Source organism: Pempheris klunzingeri, chromosome 24 (genome assembly GCF_042242105.1).
Source record: "Pempheris klunzingeri isolate RE-2024b chromosome 24, fPemKlu1.hap1, whole genome shotgun sequence".
NCBI lineage: Eukaryota > Metazoa > Chordata > Actinopteri > Acropomatiformes > Pempheridae > Pempheris > Pempheris klunzingeri.
The window spans coordinates 357,501-377,500 of NC_092035.1; the positions used below are offsets into that span (position 1 = coordinate 357,501).

General features: G+C 45.1%; 1 protein-coding gene across 1 annotated transcript in view; it reads right to left on the minus strand.

Moving 5' to 3' along the window:
* The window catches only part of LOC139223694 (BCL-6 corepressor-like), a 29,384-nt gene extending 10,113 nt beyond the window's left edge, over nt 1-19,271 (minus strand). The window contains exons 1-5 of the mRNA XM_070855669.1: nt 19,175-19,271; nt 8,004-8,344; nt 2,513-2,662; nt 726-892; nt 127-272 (exon numbers count right to left, since the gene is read on the minus strand). Coding sequence (XP_070711770.1) covers nt 127-272; nt 726-892; nt 2,513-2,662; nt 8,004-8,344; nt 19,175-19,244 — 874 coding nt within the window. The 5' untranslated portion in view covers nt 19,245-19,271. The remainder of the gene's footprint in view (nt 1-126; nt 273-725; nt 893-2,512; nt 2,663-8,003; nt 8,345-19,174) is intronic.
* Between the last annotated feature and the right edge of the window lie 729 nt (nt 19,272-20,000).

Genomic DNA, 20,000 nt, shown 5'->3' on the forward strand with positions numbered 1-20,000 from the left:
TCATGTTAGCAACTAAAAACACCTTTAACGCTGATTTTGTGTTTGGCTTCAGTAGATTGTCACTAACGTTGAGCCAAATGTGCAGACATCATTAGATTAATAGGAAATGATTACATGGCCACCTACCCTCCAGGAAGGTTTCCATGGCAGCGCTGTGGGTCATGTTGATTGGTCCTCGTCCAGAGTAGGAGGTGAGGGTTGGGTCGGCGCCGCAGGCCAGCAAGAAACGCACGACCTCCACATGGTCGTTCTCCACGGCGTCGTGCAGCGGTCTAACAGGAAACAGAACTCAGAATCAGTTCATTCAGACTAAATATCAAATAAACCGATTAATCAACCCTCAAATGAACTCTTCAACAGGCAGCATCATGTGTTAAAGGTGTATGAGCAGCAGTGAGGTCCCAAATATCAGCACCTGCTCTGTTTCATCAACATCGGCCCAGTGAGGATTTGTTAATATGCAGATGATGCACTTCTCTATACAGGAGCCTTCCTGTCTGATTCATGGTGTTAATCAGACTTCACTTCACATTTTACTAATTAACGTGCAAACAACAAAATAAAATAATAAGATTGTTGGATCACGTTGCAGCCATTGCAGCCCGTTTGGTGGCTGCTGGCTGAGGTGATCTACTGGACCAGTTCCAACACTTTTACTACCTACAGTCACTCAGACACCAGTCAGACTCTGGTCTCGGTTGGTAAAAACTTGCCACGTCTCGTACCTGGTTCCATCCTGGGCGCTGCAGTTGACGTCAGCCCTGTGCTCCACCAGGTGGCGTACGATGCCCAGCCAGCCGCGGGCGCAGGCCTCGTGCAGGGCGCAGTAACCGGCGTTGTCTCGATGGTTAACGTCACAGATCCGCCGCTCGAGACAGTAGAGCACCACCTCCTGGACACGAAGACGGCCAATGAGAACAGAGACATCAGCGCTCCCGGTATTATTGTTAAAACCTGGTTTAGTTCTGCTTAACGACAACGATCAGGGACACGTGTGTGGGGGGGCTGGTGTCTTCACTGACGGTTAGGACGAAGGCGCAGTCAGCTGATTCAGGCACCATGTTTGTTTACCGAATCATTTTGTGTCATAAAGGAGCGTCACAAAACACCGACTAGGAAACGACAGTTTAATGGAGAAAGAACAGTTCCACCTTAAGAGAACGAGACGGAGACCTCCCTCCTTCTCTTCCTCTGCTCTCAAAATGATTGCAGCTTGAAAAAACACTGTGTGTGTGAGAGTGAGTGTGTGTGTGTGTGTGTGTGTGTGTGTGTGTGTGGTGATGGATGACGGCTTCATTTGCAAACTGAGCTCGTTAGCTTCACCGCTGCACCCTCAACGAGAGAGAGAGAGCGAGGCAGGGTGACACTCGTGAGGCCTGACAAGAGCTGTCACACGGCACATGAAATATTCAGACTGAGTGTGTGTGTGTGTGGTTTTGACGAATGCCTGCACACACACACACACACACACACACACACACACACACACACACTTTTCTGCCTCCAAATGATTCCCAAACGTCGTCTGAATTTCAATAAGACGCCTCTGGAGACTCCAGGTTCGGCTGGTGTTGGCATGTTTGTCCTGACGGTGGCGCTACAGAAAACAAAGGCATTCAAATCTAGAGAGTTCATCCTCTGGAGACCAGGGAGGAGATTGAGAAATGTTAAAGGACAACTCTGGTATTTTTAAACCTGGGTCACATTTTGGTGCCACAATGACTGATAGCAGCCTTTGTTTCACCGTCTTCACACACACCAGACTCCATTGAAAAAAACATAATTTTACTAGTGTCATTTTACCCACAACAGCAGGAGTCTCCTGCTGCCTCCATCAGTCAGTTTGTTTGTTTTATTGTGTCACTTGATCAGTTCAGATCCAACACAATATCTGTGTAACACAAATATAATAAGTAACAACACAAACACAGTATCTGTAACACACAGTAACACAAACACACCGACTGATGGAGGCAGCAGCAGAGCAGCAGCTCCTGTGTCCTGTTCTCTAAAATCCCTGTTTTAGTGAATGTAGTCTGGTGTGTGTGCTGTTTGTGGTTAAACCAAAAGGATCTTCCAGGTCTCTCTCTGTAGGGATCCTTTCCATGATGCTGTCACACACTTAGAATAACACTCTGAGCCTGTCAATGGATCAAACAAGCTCTTTTAGTGGACCTACTGTGATCAGGTGCAGTTGTCCCAAAGGATCACGTTGCAGCCATTGCAGCCCGTTTGGTGGCTGCTGGCTGAGGTGATCTACTGGACCAGTTCCAACACTTTTACTACCTACCAGTCACTCACACACCAGGATGTGGACAGAGAGGATCATGGGTAGAAACAGGGGAGTGACCCTTCAATATGGGACAGGTGAGCCCCTAAAGAGGTGTCAGTTAAAGGTGAGAGCTAATATTAGATTTTCTTTTTCAGCGTTAACTTTCACTAAAAAGTGGACAGGTGTAGATCTACAGATCTACACCTGTCCACACACCTGTGAGCGTTTGTTTCTCGTTACCTCGTATCCCAGGCGGGCGGCGCGCTGCAGCAGCGTCTCTCCGGCGTTTTTGTTCACGATGAGCCGGCGAACTTCAGGAGGGGGGGGGCGGCCGATGTGTGTGTGCTGCGGAGAGGGAGGTTGACGGCCGGGCGAGCGAGGCGGGGAGACCTGTGTGTGTGTGTGTGTGTGTGTGTGGGGAGAGACATTTAAAACGATTAGCATGCGCTTGAGGATTGGTTTTATTACCCACAAAGCAATTAAACACACACACACACACAGAAAGCAGCCACTCGCTCTCTTTCTACATCCATCACTGTCAGAGGCTTTCTCTTTAACACACACACACACACACACACACACACACACACACACACACACACACACACACACACACACACACACACACACACACACACACACACACACACACAGCTCTGGTTTTCTAGGCTCTGTCGAAAATAGCGCTGTCACCACCTCTGTGTGTGTGTGTGTGTGTGTGTGTGTGTGGAAGGCCTGGGGCTGATGACAGAAAGCTCAGGAGGGAGATGGAGGGAAGGACTGAAGTAAAAGACAGAGAGAAACAAATTAGGATTCTCTCTCTTCATTGTCTGCACGCCTCGCTCGCCCTCTGCCGCTTTTAATTCCTTCTTGTTTCCTGTTGTTTTTTTTGTTTTCTGTTGTTCCTTCTCGTTTCCTGTTGTTTTTTCTTGTTTCCTGTTATTTCTTGTTGTTCCTTCTCGTTTGTTGTTGTTTGTTGTTGTTCCTTCTTGTTTCCTGTTGTTCCTTCTTGTTTCCTGTTATTTCTTGTTGTTCCTTCTTGTTTCCTGTTGTTTTTTCTTGTTTCCTGTTATTTCTTGTTGTTCCTTCTTGTTTCCTGTTGTTTCTTGTTGTTCCTTCTTGTTTCCTGTTGTTCCTACTTGTTTCCTGTTGTTTTTTCTCGTTTCCTGTTGTTTTTTCTTGTTTCCTGTTGTTCCTTCTTGTTTCTTGTTGTTCCTTCTTGTTTCCTGTTATTTCTTGTTTTTCCTTCTCGTTTCTTGTTGTTCGTTGTTGTTCCTTCTTATTTCCTGTTGTTCCTTCTTGTTTCCTGTTGTTTTTTTTTGTTTCCTGTTATTTCTTGTTGTTCCTTCTTGTTTCCTGTTGTTTTTTTTTGTTTCCTGTTATTTCTTGTTGTTCCTTCTTGTTTCCTGTTGTTTCTTGTTGTTCCTTCTTGTTTCCTGTTGTTCCTTCTTGTTTCCTGTTGTTTTTCTCGTTTCCTGTTGTTTTTTCTTGTTTCCTGTTGTTTCTTGTTGTTCCTTCTTGTTTCCTGTTGTTCCTTCTTGTTTCCTGTTGTTCCTTCTTGTTTCTTGTTGTTCCTTCTCGTTTCCTGTTGTTTTTTCTCGTTTCCTGTTGTTTCTTGTTGTTCCTTCTTGTTTCCTGTTGTTTTTTCTTGTTTCCTGTTGTTTCTTGTTGTTCCTTCTTGTTTCCTGTTGTTCCTTCTTGTTTCTTGTTGTTCCTTCTTGTTTCCTGTTGTTTCTTGTTGTTCCTTCTTGTTTCCTGCTGTTCCTTCTTGTTTCCTGTTGTTCCTTCTTGTTTCTTGTTGTTCCTTCTCGTTTCCTGTTGTTTCTTGTTGTTCCTTCTTGTTTCCTGTTGTTTTTTCTTGTTTCCTGTTGTTTCTTGTTGTTCCTTCTTGTTTCTTGTTGTTCCTTCTTGTTTCCTGTTGTTCCTTCTTGTTTCCTGTTGTTTTTTCTTGTTTCCTGTTATTTCTTGTTGTTCCTTCTTGTTTCCTGTTGTTTCTTGTTGTTCCTTCTTGTTTCCTGTTGTTCCTTCTTGTTTCCTGTTGTTCATTCTTGTTTCCTGTTGTTTTTCTCGTTTCCTGTTGTTTTTTCTTGTTTCCTGTTGTTTCTTGTTGTTCCTTCTTGTTTCCTGCTGTTCCTTCTTGTTTCCTGTTGTTCCTTCTTGTCCCCTGTTGTTCCTTCTTGTTTCTTGTTGTTCCTTCTCGTTTCCTGTTGTTTTTTCTCGTTTCCTGTTGTTTCTTGTTGTTCCTTCTTGTTTCCTGTTGTTTTTTCTTGTTTCCTGTTGTTTCTTGTTGTTCCTTCTTGTTTCCTGTTGTTCCTTCTTGTTTCTTGTTGTTCCTTCTTGTTTCCTGTTGTTTCTTGTTGTTCCTTCTTGTTTCCTGCTGTTCCTTCTTGTTTCCTGTTGTTCCTTCTTGTTTCTTGTTGTTCCTTCTCGTTTCCTGTTGTTTCTTGTTGTTCCTTCTTGTTTCCTGTTGTTTTTTCTTGTTTCCTGTTGTTTCTTGTTGTTCCTTCTTGTTTCCTGTTGTTCCTTCTTGTTTCTTGTTGTTCCTTCTTGTTTCCTGTTGTTTCTTGTTGTTCCTTCTTGTTTCCTGCTGTTCCTTCTTGTTTCCTGTTGTTCCTTCTTGTTTCTTGTTGTTCCTTCTCGTTTCCTGTTGTTTCTTGTTGTTCCTTCTTGTTTCCTGTTGTTTTTTCTTGTTTCCTGTTGTTTCTTGTTGTTCCTTCTTGTTTCCTGTTGTTCCTTCTTGTTTCTTGTTGTTCCTTCTTGTTTCTTGTTGTTCCTTCTTGTTTCCTGTTGTTCCTTCTTGTTTCTTGTTGTTCCTTCTTGTTTCCTGTTGTTCCTTCTTGTTTCCTGTTGTTTTTTCTTGTTTCCTGTTGTTCCTTCTTGTTTCCTGTTGTTTCTTCTTGTTTCTTGTTGTTCCTTCTCGTTTCCTGTTGTTTTTTCTTGTTTCCTGTTATTTCTTGTTGTTCCTTCTCGTTTCTTGTTGTTTCCTGTTGTTCCTTCTTGTTTCCTGTTGTTCCTTCTTGTTTCTTGTTGTTCCTTCTTGTTTCCTGTTGTTCCTTCTTGTTTCTTGTTGTTCCTTCTTGTTTCCTGTTTTTTTTTTGTTTCCTGTTGTTTCTTGTTGTTCCTTCTTGTTTCTTGTTGTTCCTTTTTGTTTCCTGTTGTTTTTTCTTGTTTCCTGTTGTTTTTTCTTGTTTCCTGTTGTTTCTTGTTGTTCCTTCTTGTTTCCTGTTGTTTTTTCTTGTTTCCTGTTGTTTCTTGTTGTTCCTACTTGTTTCCTGTTGTTTTTTCTCGTTTCCTGTTGTTTTTTCTTGTTTCCTGTTGTTTCTTGTTGTTCCTTCTTGTTTCCTGTTGTTTTTTCTCGTTTCCTGTTGTTTTTTCTTGTTTCCTGTTGTTTCTTGTTGTTCCTTCTTGTTTCCTGTTTTTTTTTCTCGTTTCCTGTTGTTTTTTCTTGCTTCTTGTTCACAGTGGACGACGACTGACGTCTCCTGACCGGTCCGATTGTTTTCTCCTTCTCTCTACGACACATTCCACCAGCAGTACGTCACAGAAAACGACGCTGTGGTGAAACAACATTTTCCAGGACTGACCCCAACAATTTAAGTCCAGGACTTTCCAGAAAGTTCAGGACCTGTTGGCGCTCTGCTCAGAACTAAACCTAAATCAGCACCGACTGAGATTCATCAAAATCCTAAACAGAAACGCTGCTCTCCTCTTTTATATCATGATGATTATTATTATTATTACATATCATCTATAGACCAAACCTCACGTTAACCTCTTCACCTCCATACCTCCGTTATTTTCCTTCTTTTTCACATTCAAAACTCCCTTTAAATGTTGATCACTTTAAGAGATAATAGATTTTATCTGGATTCTTTTCTGTAAATTTAAAAATTTAAATTCAAACATCTTTATTTCATATTTTTCTTGATTGTGGCCAAGACAAATTAAACGTGTCTGTATTTTCCAAATGAGGATAATCAGAGGCAGGTAGACGGATGAAAAGCTGCATCTCCGAGCTGCTGACGCCACGGCAACCGTCTCCGCTGCATAGCAGCCAGACAGCGTGTGCGTGATAATGTCTTTGTGTGTGTGATGTGTGTGCGCCGGCGTCTGTCAAATGAAGCCGCTCGCCGCCACGCATCGGCAAACAGGATGCGAGCTTTGCCCCGGAGGTGTGTGTGTGTGTGTGTGTGTGTGTGTGTGTGTGTTTTCTAGCACAGCAGATTCAAACAAGGAGGAGGAGGGACGAGCGAGAGAGAGAGAGTGTGTTTTAGTGTGTGTGTGTGTCCTCGCTGCCCTGAGGAAATCTCCGGTGCAGCAGCTGTCAAAACGGCACAAGCCGCCGCCGCACACACACCAAAACACACACACACACACACACACACACACACACACACACAGTACATGTGGAGAATATTATTCTTCCTCCATAACCTTCAATCACTCCCTCCCTCCTTCCCTCGTTCACTCGCTCTCTCCTTCACTTTAATCTGCAGTGAATTGAATTACTCACACACACTCACACACACACACTCACACACACTCACACACACACACTCACACACACTCACACACACACACACACACACCTCATCCCTGCTGAGTTTTCCCAGCGAGCTCCAATCAGGACGATAATTGCGCCGACTAAAGAGCGAGAGGAAAGAAAAAAGGAGGAACAGAACAGCAGAACTGATTCTGTTCTGCCGACAGGTTTAACTGAACACTGTTTTTAACTGACGTCACGTTTTCACTTCTTTCAGTGTGTCTGTGTGTGAGTGTGTGTGAGTGTGTGTGTGTGTGAGTGTGTGTGAGTGTGTGTGTGTGTGAGTGTGTGAGTGTGTGTGTGAGTGTGTGTGAGTGTGTGTGTGTGTGAGTGTGTGAGTGTGTGTGTGAGTGTGTGTGTCTGTGTGTGAGTGTGTGTGTCTGTGTGTGAGTGTGTGTCTGTGTGTCTGTGTGTGAGTGTGTGTGTGTGAGTGTGTGTGTGTGTGTCTGTGTGTGTGTCTGTGTGTGAGTGTGTGTGTCTGTGTGTGAGTGTGTGTGTCTGTGTGTGAGTGTGTGTCTGTGTGTCTGTGTGTGAGTGTGTGTCTGTGTGTCTGTGTGTGAGTGTGTGTGTGTGAGTGTGTGTGTGTGTGTCTGTGTGTGAGTGTGTGTGTGTGTGTCTGTGTGTGTGTGTGTGTGTGTGAGTGTGAGTGTGTGTGTGTGTGTGTGTCTGTGTGTGTGTGTGTGTGTGTGAGTGTGTGTGTGTGTGTGTGTGAGTGTGAGTGTGTGTGTGTGTGTGTGTCTGTGTGTGAGTGTGTGTGTGTGTGTGTCTGTGTGTGAGTGTGTGTGTGTGAGTGTGAGTGTGTGTGTGTGTGTGTGTCTGTGTGTGAGTGTGTGTGTGTGTGTGTGTCTGTGTGTGAGTGTGTGTGTGTGAGTGTGAGTGTGAGTGTGTGTGTGTGTGTGTGTGTGAGTGTGAGTGTGTGTGTGTGTGTGTGTGTGTCTGTGTGTGAGTGTGTGTGTGTGTGTGTCTGTGTGTGAGTGTGAGTGTGTGTGTGTGAGTGTGAGTGTGTGTGTGTGAGTGTGTGTGTGTGTGTGTGTCTGTGTGTGAGTGTGTGTGTGTGTGTGTCTGTGTGTGAGTGTGTGTGTGTGTGTGTCTGTGTGTGAGTGTGTGTGATCCCTGCCGGCTTCCCACCCGCTGCGTTTCCTGTGGTGACCGTCGCCACCACGACACACACAAGCGCTCCTCACTCACCTTTCCGCTCTCTCCCTCGGCGTCGCTCCCCTCCTCCCTCGCCGTCTCTCCTCCCGTGTGCTTCGTCTTGCAGGGACGCTTCCCCTTCGGCTTGTCGAGGTCGTCGTCGTGGTGGCGGACGGGGTGGGGGTCAGGTGAGGAGGAGGAGGAGGTGGGAGGAAGGAGAGGAAAGGTCGGGAGGAAGCCAGAGACCCGGCGGCTCTCCCTCAGCTTCTGGTGCTTGTCCTGGAGGCGGGAGGAGGCGAGGGAGGGGATGGACGCCGGGGAGGGTTGCCGGTGGGCGGGGCTGTACAGTTGCCGGTGGAGATGGGTGGCAGAGGAGGGCGGAGTCACGTGAAAAACTGAAAGAAAACACAGGAAATGTTAGCAAGATGGCCGACAGTGTTGTATCCGTTTCCACGGAAACGCAGGGGGTTCTGACTAATACCTGGACTGCGATCCTCCTCTGTAATGAAACCTAGTTTAGCGCTCCAGCAAGTAAGCTGGCCCTTAGTAACGCCCCTAGTAATGTCCTTAGTAATGTCCTTAGTAACGCCCCTAGTAATGTCCTTAGTAATGTCCTGAGTAACGCCCCTAGTAATATCCTTAGTAATGTCCTTAGTAACGCCCCTAGTAATGTCCTTAGTAATGTCCTTAGTAACGCCCCTAGTAATATCCTTAGTAATGTCCTTAGTAATGTCCTGAGTAACGCCCCTAGTAATATCCTTAGTAATGTCCTTAGTAATGTCCTGAGTAACGCCCCTAGTAATATCCTTAGTAATGTCCTTAGTAATGTCCTGAGTAACGCCCCTAGTAATATCCTTAGTAATGTCCTTAGTAACGCCCCTAGTAATGTCCTTAGTAATGTCCTTAGTAACGCCCCTAGTAATATCCTTAGTAATGTCCTGAGTAACGCCCCTAGTAATATCCTTAGTAATGTCCTTAGTAACGCCCCTAGTAATGTCCTTAGTAATGTCCTTAGTAACGCCCCTAGTAATGTCCTTAGTAACGCCCCTAGTAATATCCTTAGTAATGTCCTTAGTAACGCCCCTAGTAATGTCCTTAGTAACGCCCCTAGTAATGTCCTTAGTAACGCCCCTAGTAATATCCTTAGTAATGTCCTGAGTAACGCCCCTAGTAATATCCTTAGTAATGTCCTTAGTAACGCCCCTAGTAATGTCCTTAGTAATGTCCTTAGTAACGCCCCTAGTAATGTCCTTAGTAACGCCCCTAGTAATGTCCTTAGTAATGTCCTTAGTAACGCCCCTAGTAATGTCCTTAGTAACGCCCCCTAGTAATGTCCTCAGTAACGCCCCTAGTAATGTCCTCAGTAACGCCCCTAGTAATGCCCCTAGTAACGCCCCTAGTAATGTCCTTAGTAACGCCCCTAGTAATGTCCTTAGTAACGCCCCTAGTAATGTCCTTAGTAACGCCCCTAGTAATGTCCTTAGTAACGCCCCTAGTAATGTCCTTAGTAATGTCCTTAGTAACGCCCCTAGTAATGTCCTTAGTAACGCCCCCTAGTAATGTCCTCAGTAACGCCCCTAGTAATGTCCTCAGTAACGCCCCTAGTAATGCCCCTAGTAACGCCCCTAGTAATGTCCTCAGTAACGCCCCTAGTAATGTCCTCAGTAACGCCCCTAGTAATGCCCCTAGTAACGCCCCTAGTAATGTCCTTAGTAACGCCCCTAGTAATGTCCTTAGTAACGCCCCCTAGTAATGTCCTTAGTAACGCCCCCTAGTAATGTCCTTAGTAACGCCCCTAGTAATGTCCTTAGTAACGCCCCTAGTAACGCCCCTAGTAACGCCCCCTAGTAACGCCCCTAGTAACGCCCCTAGCAGCAGAGACAATAACTAGTCCCTGCTGAGTCGAGCTGAGCTGATGCTCTCTACAGATGGAGGGATTTGTCCGTGGTGCGTTCAGTGTCGTGCAGTCAGCTGGTGTCCGATGTGATTCTTTGATGCCACTTCTGGAGCATCGAACCAAACAACCGTCAACCAAAGTTGATCTGAATCTGAAAACTTAAAAACCGAGATTCTCTCTGCGGTTCTGCAGCCTCTGTTTTCTCTGGGTTCTGAGCTGATTTCTGGAGCTTTATTCTGGAGGGACGTCACAGACGATGACGTCCTCTGGAGGTTAAAGTCACTCTGAGTCTGAAAACATGTGAGTCACGTCTGTGAGTTCACGTCAGACGGAGAAAAGACTCTCACAAGTCAGGCGAATTCTTTTGACCCAAACTGCACCAATCAGGTAGTACTGTTATGTTGTTTCCTCCTGAACTCGTGATGTTCAACTTTTCCTGCAGCTCCCTCTTCTTCTTCTTCTTCTTCTGTGTTTTTGGTGTGTGCGTGTACGTGCACGACTTCCCTCCAACAAATGAGCGGCTGTCTGTCCTTCAGCGGGGGACGAGTTAGATAATAAGAGACAGGAAGAGAGAGAGAGACGAACAAAGAAACACAGAGGCTCCTTGCTCGAGTGGAGCAGCGAGCGGGCGGGCGGGCGGGCGAGGGGCGAACGAGGTAGCAGATAATGGGGGAGGGGAGGAGAGCGAGAGAGAAAGAGAGAGAGAGAGTTTTCTGTTTTCCATCGCAGACGCCTGCAGGAAACACACACATTAAAACACACACACACACACACACACACACACACACACAGCCAGAGGTTGTTTCGGGGAGTCACGCCGCTTCCATCTGCTGAATTATTTATAAGCCTGGACACACACACACACACACACACACACAGATGTTTTGCACACCTACACACTCATTCTCTGTGAACAGGATTAACATATACGGCATAATGAGGGTGTGTGTGTGTGTGTGTGTGTGTGTGTGTGTGTGTGTGTGTGTCAGTAAACAGCTAATCGTCAAACTGCAGCGTTTATTGGTTTTTCAAGCGTGACATCAGCATCATCAAACGCATCTTTTTACTCCTGCAAACATCACAATGTTCCTATAATATTCCAAATTAATTATCTCACACACACACGTTTAAAAAGTCTGACAGGTGTGAGATCGAGTCTCCGGATTGGTCTGATCGGCAGCTTCACTGAAAACACCTGTGAAGGTCTTTCATCTGCCACCAGACTACATTCACAAAAACAGGGATTTTAGCTCACAGGAGCTGCTGCTCTGCTGCTGCCTCCATCAGTCAGTGTGTTTGTGTTATTCTGTGATTTTGGTGTTTTTAAAGGGTTAAATCAGACCAAACACAGTATCTGTAACTCACAGTAACACAAACACACTGACTGATGGAGGCAGCAGCAGAGCAGCAGCTCCTGAGTCCTGTTCTCTAAAATCCCTGTTTTAGTGAATGTAGTCTGGTGTGTGTGCTGTTTGTGGTTAAACCAAAAGGATCTTCCAGGTCTCTCTCTGTAGGGATCCTTTCCATGATGCTGTCACACACTTAGAATAACACTCTGAGCCTGTCAGTGGATCAAACAAGCTCTTTTAGTGGACCTACTGTGATCAGGTGCAGTTGTCCCAAAGGATCACGTTGCAGCCATTGCAGCCCGTTTGGTGTCTGCTGGCTGAGGTGATCTACTGGACCAGTTCCAACACTTTTACTACCTACCAGTCACTCACACACCAGGATGTGGACAGAGAGGATCATGGGTAGAAACAGGGGAGTGACCCTTTCACTGGATTTTTATTTATTCAATATTTAATTGGAGAGACGTCCTGACGGGAACATGTGGAGCCTCTGAACGCAGCAGACAGAAGAAGAAGAAGAAGAAGAAGAGGCTGCTAACAGATTCCCCTCACACTACTCTGTGTGTGTGTGTGTGTGTGTGTGTGTGTGTGTGACAGCTCCATCTGGGAGATGTTAGACGGCTATTAGCACGCCACGGCTACACACACATCGTTGGTGTTATTCCCCTCGTGAGCTCCGACAGTCAGAGAGAGGAGGAGGAAGAGGAGGAGGAGGAGGAGGAGGATTTGACAGCAGAGAGATAAGAGGAGGAGAGATTTCATCTCTATAAGAACAAACAGCTGCTGCCTTCAGAATAAAAGCTCAGAAGAGAAACCAGCTTCACTCACGACAAAACGGACAAAAGGACATGAAACCAGACATTTCTGTCAAAGTAGCGACACATCAGACTCTTTCCTTTGTTCTGCGACGACCTGAAGCTTTTACACTACAGCCAATAAAATATCAGGCGCTGATATCAAACTGTGTTTCTCCACAAAGATATCAGACGTGTGAACTTCATCTTGAACACCATGTTGGGCTTCACTATACAGTGAATGACACATAGTGAAACCGCATGTTTCTTTGTCTGTAAAACTATTGGGCTCCTTTCCCCAATGCCCCCCAGTTTCACAGATAGGTGTGAAATCACCCCCGCGCCCAGCTCCACTGTCACCATTGGCCGGAGGGGACACATGATTTTACGACCGCAGGCCCACAAAACCAGTTCACCCCCACTGAATTCTCTCTTTCTCATCGTCTCTCCTGAAGTGGAGAGACCAGCTCTCTTTCTCATCGTCTCTCCTGAAGTGGAGAGACCAGGTCTTCCCTGCTCCCTCTCCTCCTGCAGAGGAGAGACCAGCTCTCCTGATCTTTCCTGAAGAGGAGAGACCAGCTCAACTCAGCTAAGCTCTGCCTCAGTGTGGTCTGTCCAGAGCAGCCACCTCCTTCATGGTAGCGACACAAGGTCCTGCCTGAAGTAAGCAGATCAGCGCCAGCAGGCACGACCCAGAGTCTGCCAGCTGATAACCAGAACCGACAACAGGAGCACACCAGCAAGTTAGCACAGAGCTGCTAACTAACAGGAACAAAGGAGCGACCGGATTCCTCCAGCCTGCAACCACAGCACGGACACGAACCACACCTTTCCTCCAGCAACAAGCTGAGAAAGCAGCACCCTCAAGGACACTTCGTCTCCCCTTTTAAGGACTGGTAACAAACTCTAACTGGGCATAATTAGCATAGCATTACTGCATACATGGTTTACCCTTGTTAATGTATTGACTTGCTTTAATGTTCCTTGAGTTTGATTATTGTGATGTGTTGCAGATTACTGTGCATCCATTAAGTTTAGTTGATGTTAGCCTACAAACTAACCATCCTGTCTTAACCTGCACCTTCATCTCTCTCACACACACAGTCTATAACAGGCCACTGAGGGACAAAGCTAAGCTAACAGCACTTAGCTTTCCTTTGTCTGCCTCTGACCCACACCCCAGGGGGTCTGGCCATCACCATTTGGTCTCTCTCCCCCACCTTTGTGGGACCCATCTCACATTCCTCAGCCTTATCACACACACACACACACACACACACACTCTTACACTCATATTATTTTAGTTTAGTCATAGAGATTTAGTTAGATTGTTTGATTGATTTTGTTTCTGCAACAGCAGATGTCTTTAACACCTACTCTGCTTCAGCCGTACTTACAACCAAAGTACAAGTCCTTAATGCATAACAAATGATGTCCCTGAATTTTGCTCTGTTTTAATAAATGTTTTAATACCTGCTGTCTCTTTAATGTTGTACAATTGTGGACACTGCCAACCTCTACACTGTCAAGAACTCCAAAATCCTTCAGCTAGCTATCAATGTGGTAATTTTGGTAGTAATTATTAAATTAATTATAAAACATAATTCCAAATTGATAGTTTAGTATTTTTATGAGACTAAATCAATTAAAACGGCTGTCTTTTCCTCGTTTTTCGAGGTGGTGCCCCAATCGAGGTGGACTTTAATCAAAGTTCATTTATTTTAATAATTATTAATTATCTTTGATAATTATTAATTATTTCCGATAGCCAAATTGAACATTACCACTTGTTAAAGCACAACAAATGGTGCCCCGTGTGAGGCAGAGTACTGTTGGCAATTGTTCATATTTGTACAATATTAATTTTCAGCATAATTTTGGTCAAAACCAAAATTTTTGATAAAACTTTAAAACGAACAAAATTATCATTTTTAACCACCAGTCAGTCACAGAAGTACTTCCAGCTGTACTTTCAAGTGCATTGTGGTGAAAATCAATCTAACTAAATTAAGCTAAAAACAATTTGAAGAGTTAGTGTACTGTGAATTAAGGCTAAAGCTAATGCTAACACTGGTGCCTATGTTTGAAAGCAAACATTGAAAGCCCCATAGTGTTACATTTAGAGCTTGCTACTGCTGCTAACCTTTCAGGTAAACCTATCCTGTAGGAAGATTTTTGGTTCTGCATTTGAATGTCACACATTCAATGCAATCTGTCCATTCGCTGTTAACTAAAGTGCTTCCTGTTTGTTAAGACACAGCGTGCCACCGGCCCTGTGAACTTAGAGCTTGAACCTGGCTGTTACTGCCGTGCATTTCAGCCTGAATAAGAAATAGAGCCTGAGAGAGAGCCACAGTGTGCTATCAGCCCTGTGAAGTTAATACCTAGCTGCAACTGCCACGTGTTCCAGCTTGAGTAACTTAAAGAGACATTCCTGACTGTTACTGCCGTGCATTTCAGTTAGAGAGTCATAATTTTGGTGAGCAAACTTATTTTGTGTAAATCTGCATTTACCTTAATTGGCCTCAGTTTGCTATCCCCACCAGTTCCACTAGATAGTGTATAGCTACCTTCTAGTGTAGGCCACCACAGTGTTAGGCTAGTAGTATTCCCCAAGCTACACTTCAAGGTGTCTGCCACCGCAACACCACAGCCAACCACTTTGCTTCATCGCATTTTAACTTGTTTTACCTCACCCCTTTTCAGGCAACAATGGAGAACCCCTGTGTAGAACAGTTTATTTCTTCCCTAGCACAGAGCCTAAAGCCTGGCTACCCCGAATTCATTAACAAATTGAATTTCAGTGAGTGTACAGAAGAGATAGACTCCCTACTAAACAACAGGTGTGATGCACAGACTGCATCCAAGGGCTCCTTGTTAAAATGCTTGCTTTTGACTTTTCACAGGCAAACCAGCCTCGCCCTTCAGAGCAGAGCAGCCATAGAGAAGGAGGTAGAAATCCTGAGAGCGCAAAATGCTAGCCTCTTCCATGAGGTTCAGATGGCTAATAAGAAAGCCCTGCGCTACTTAGAAGACCTGCACACAGCAGAGTTAGATCTCTGTTCACAGAAAGAAGAAATGTATAGACTGAAGTCAGAACATTTGGCCCGACCAGAGTCGATCAGCCAGTGTGATTCCGGTTACTCCGATTCACACTCTTCTATCAGTGACAGGTTCAGTTTTTCTCCAAACAGAGGACATGAGCTATTCCCACCTGAACACAAGTTCTTGGGAATGAAGTCAGCTCCTCAGCCTCCGCTGAGAGACCGAGCTCAAAGCCACCTGACTTCCCATTCCTCTGAAACAGACATAGAGGAGTTGTCTAGTATATCTTCTAGAAGATATTCTGTCCCAAGTCCCTCATTCACATCATTGCACGACACATTTCTCCATGCTTGTCCCTCCAAAGATGGGACTAGAACAGTCCAGGACTGCTCAGCCTCCTCTCTGCATCACCGTCAGAGTGGCCGCTGTTCAGCCCCTGTTCTTCCACCACAGAGAAGTGTAGGGCATGATCTACATATCAATGACACTAGCTTAGTCTCGCCTTCACAGAGTCCCCGCCTTGAAGAGCTTGAGCTTCTAGCTAGAAGCATTGACAGGTTTGATCCAGACAACTGTGATCACCAAGTTGAGGACTATTTCAGGGAGCTAGACTACAACTTAATTGACTTACCCCATGCAACTGAAAGGGAGAAAGTTAGACTTGTGTGGAAAACCAGCTCTAAAGCAGCCCACAAGTTTATACAGTCACGACCTCCCAGTGTCAGAAATGAGTATAAATTGCTACGTCAAGCACTGACAGAAGAATTTTCCTGCGCTACTGACGACGCCACAGCAATAGTTGCAGCCCTACAAATTAAGCATGCCCGTCGTGAGCATCCGAAAGAGTACTACAAACGTTTGAGACACGCATATTTCCAGGGAAAGAATGCACCAGGCTTAGAAGAAAGCTCCACCTTCAAGGCCTTATTCTTGAGGAACCTCCACCCATGTGTGCGTACTCACGTTGTACTCAGGACACAGGAAGGTGACCCCTCATTGCAGGAGATCCGGAAGATGACACAGGTAGTCTGGGAAACTATTGTCTCTTCCAAAGCAAGGGGGGGGACAAGTGAGCCACCCAGCTCACACACCAAGGTGTCACATAGGTCAGCTGCCCCAAAAGTTCACCCTCACAACCAACGAAAGGGGGGTGACAAAAGACCACATAGGGACACTGAGCGTAACCGCCAGGTCCATCCACTGCCCAGGGATAGACACTCCAAGCACAGGAGCAGGAGACTGCCATATGCAGAAATCCAGGCAAGGAACAGTGACCAGGTAGCGTACGGGTCAGATGATGACTACAGCATCTCTGACTGCAGCTCAGAACAAGGCACGGACAGTGACTTTGTATGTCTCTCTCCCTCTGGCTACCAGGAGCGTTACAGCCCTGAGCCACGAAAGAGTAAGAGCTCCAGAGCTCACTCCTTTTGGTCATGGCAGCACTGACCGGATGACAGACACCCAATCTTGTACCTCACCTTCACTACAGCTATTTAGGCAAATTTGAATTTGTTAGCAACAGCAACAAACTCATTTGAGCACTCAGTGATAAAACAAACATTACTGGAAGCCTAAATTCTGATTGGATTCAACACCACTGCTCAACTTCCAAGTACACTTGGACCAACTTCATATTTTGTCAGTGAAATCATACAAAACACACGTAGGACACACTGTTATGACTTTGTCATTTTAGGTGCCTCTATCTCTGTTACATAATACACTGACATTTCCTGTTCCCACTAACCCTCACTAACAACTGAGAAACACAGGTTATTAGGATGCAGTATGTCATTGTTGTGTATAAAGAACTGTTTTGTAACGTATGTCTGTTCTAGCTTAGCCAAGATAGATTCAGCATATGCCCAGTTGGATAACAAACTGCCCAGTAGTTACCAACTTGTTTCACCTGGACTGACAAAAATGAACAATGGCCGAAACATGCACAATTATCCCATCAGCATCCCACATCAGGTGACATCCTGATGGCAGGGGGGATGTTGGGCTTCACTATACAGTGAATGACACATAGTGAAACCGCATGTTTCTTTGTCTGTAAAACTATTGGGCTCCTTTCCCCAATGCCCCCCAGTTTCACAGATAGGTGTGAAATCACCCCCGCGCCCAGCTCCACTGTCACCATTGGCCGGAGGGGACACATGATTTTACGACCGCAGGCCCACAAAACCAGTTCACCCCCACTGAATTCTCTCTTTCTCATCGTCTCTCCTGAAGTGGAGAGACCAGGTCTTCCCTGCTCCCTCTCCTCCTGCAGAGGAGAGACCAGCTCTCCTGATCTTTCCTGAAGAGGAGAGACCAGCTCAACTCAGCTAAGCTCTGCCTCAGTGTGGTCTGTCCAGAGCAGCCACCTCCTTCATGGTAGCGACACAAGGTCCTGCCTGAAGTAAGCAGATCAGCGCCAGCAGGCACGACCCAGAGTCTGCCAGCTGATAACCCGAACCGACAACAGGAGCACACCAGCAAGTTAGCACAGAGCTGCTAACTAACAGGAACAAAGGAGCGACCGGATTCCTCCAGCCTGCAACCACAGCACGGACACGAACCACACCTTTCCTCCAGCAACAAGCTGAGAAAGCAGCACCCTCAAGGACACTTCGTCTCCCCTTTTAAGGACTGGTAACAAACTCTAACTGGGCATAATTAGCATAGCATTACTGCATACATGGTTTACCCTTGTTAATGTATTGACTTGCTTTAATGTTCCTTGAGTTTGATTATTGTGATGTGTTGCAGATTACTGTGCATCCATTAAGTTTAGTTGATGTTAGCCTACAAACTAACCATCCTGTCTTAACCTGCACCTTCATCTCTCTCACACACACAGTCTATAACAGGCCACTGAGGGACAAAGCTAAGCTAACAGCACTTAGCTTTCCTTTGTCTGCCTCTGACCCACACCCCAGGGGGTCTGGCCATCACCATTTGGTCTCTCTCCCCCACCTTTGTGGGACCCATCTCACATTCCTCAGCCTTATCACACACACACACACACACACACACACTCTTACACTCATATTATTTTAGTTTAGTCATAGAGATTTAGTTAGATTGTTTGATTGATTTTGTTTCTGCAACAGCAGATGTCTTTAACACCTACTCTGCTTCAGCCGTACTTACAACCAAAGTACAAGTCCTTAATGCATAACAAATGATGTCCCTGAATTTTGCTCTGTTTTAATAAATGTTTTAATACCTGCTGTCTCTTTAATGTTGTACAATTGTGGACACTGCCAACCTCTACACTGTCAAGAACTCCAAAATCCTTCAGCTAGCTATCAATGTGGTAATTTTGGTAGTAATTATTAAATTAATTATAAAACATAATTCCAAATTGATAGTTTAGTATTTTTATGAGACTAAATCAATTAAAACGGCTGTCTTTTCCTCGTTTTTCGAGGTGGTGCCCCAATCGAGGTGGACTTTAATCAAAGTTCATTTATTTTAATAATTATTAATTATCTTTGATAATTATTAATTATTTCCGATAGCCAAATTGAACATTACCACTTGTTAAAGCACAACAACCAAAACTTCCCAAAGCTTTCGACCATGAAGGCTGAGCTCAGGTGTCTGCCGTCCGCACAGAGACAGACCTGAAGATCCTTTTGGTTTAACCACAAACAGCACACACACCAGACTACATTCACTAAAACAGGGATTTTAGAGAACAGGACACAGGAGCTGCTGCTCTGTATCGACTGTTTGCTCTTAAACAAAAGCTTTCTTACTGCTCTCTCTCTGCAGGGATCGTTTGGAGCCTTGAAACCTTTTGAACAAACAGGATCCAGGTTTAAAAACACCAGAGTTCTCCTGTAAATCAAGCTGATCCCTAAACAGCTGCAGCACATCTGGTTAAGTCCGATCTCAGGTTTGTCTCATGAATCCATTAGGATGAAGTATTTAAAGATCCCAGTATAACAGCAGCAGCTCATTAAGTGAACACAGAACAAAACAGAAAAGAAACCAGAGGTTCTGTTTCACAATAATGTCCCTTTACCTTCAAAGGTATGAGTCACTTCCTGTTTACATGCGTCCAGGTGAGGAAGTGTTTGTCAGAACAGAAGCCACCAATGAAACAACATTTATAAAGAACATCTAGTAAACTGATGGTTTTACCTCTTGGGTCGTCCCTCCTCAGAAACGTAGGATCACTCCAGCCTCCGTTGACCTCCGACCTGCCCCTCATGGCGGGGACGTCCGTTCTGAACTTCCTGTCGAGCTCAGCTGTCCTCTGGCTGGAGGGCAGCCATTGGCTGAGCTCCCCGGGGAGGCGGGGCTTATTGAGCCGGAGGCCGTTCAGCTCGATGCAAACCTTCAGCTTCTTCACGTCCTCCGGGGTGGAGTCTGTCATGGCCGACAGCCAATGAACGGCCAGGAGGAATGAAGCAACAACCAATCAGAGATGAGGGATCAGCTTTTACAGACATACAGTTGAGTGTCATCTGCATAGAAATAAACTCTGGCTCTATGTTCTTGTATGAATGGACTCAGTTTAATGAGAATAGGAGTGGGCCCAGTACTGGACCCTGAGGAACGCCAAACAAAACATCTTTATTTAATTATGGGGGAAGGTTTAGTTTCTTCTCATTTGTTTCATCGTTAATCAGCTGATTATTTACTGTCACTAAACTGATAAATTACAAAAATTGCACTATTCTTACTTGATACTTCTATCGACAAACCTGGAACTGATCACTAAGATGGAATTTGATCTTGTCAGAGATGTAACGTATCAAAGTTCATACAGTGAGTCAGATCCTTTATTCAGGTAGAAATCGAGTGTCATTATGGATCGTTCAAGTCCCCAGAGGATAATCTTAGTACACACAAGCTACTATCAAGTGAAACCAGATTAAAAAAGATATTTTGGTTGTTTTGTCAGAAAATAGTGAAAACTGTCCAGTTCGATGTGAACTTTGGGAACGTTGATAAAATCAGTCAC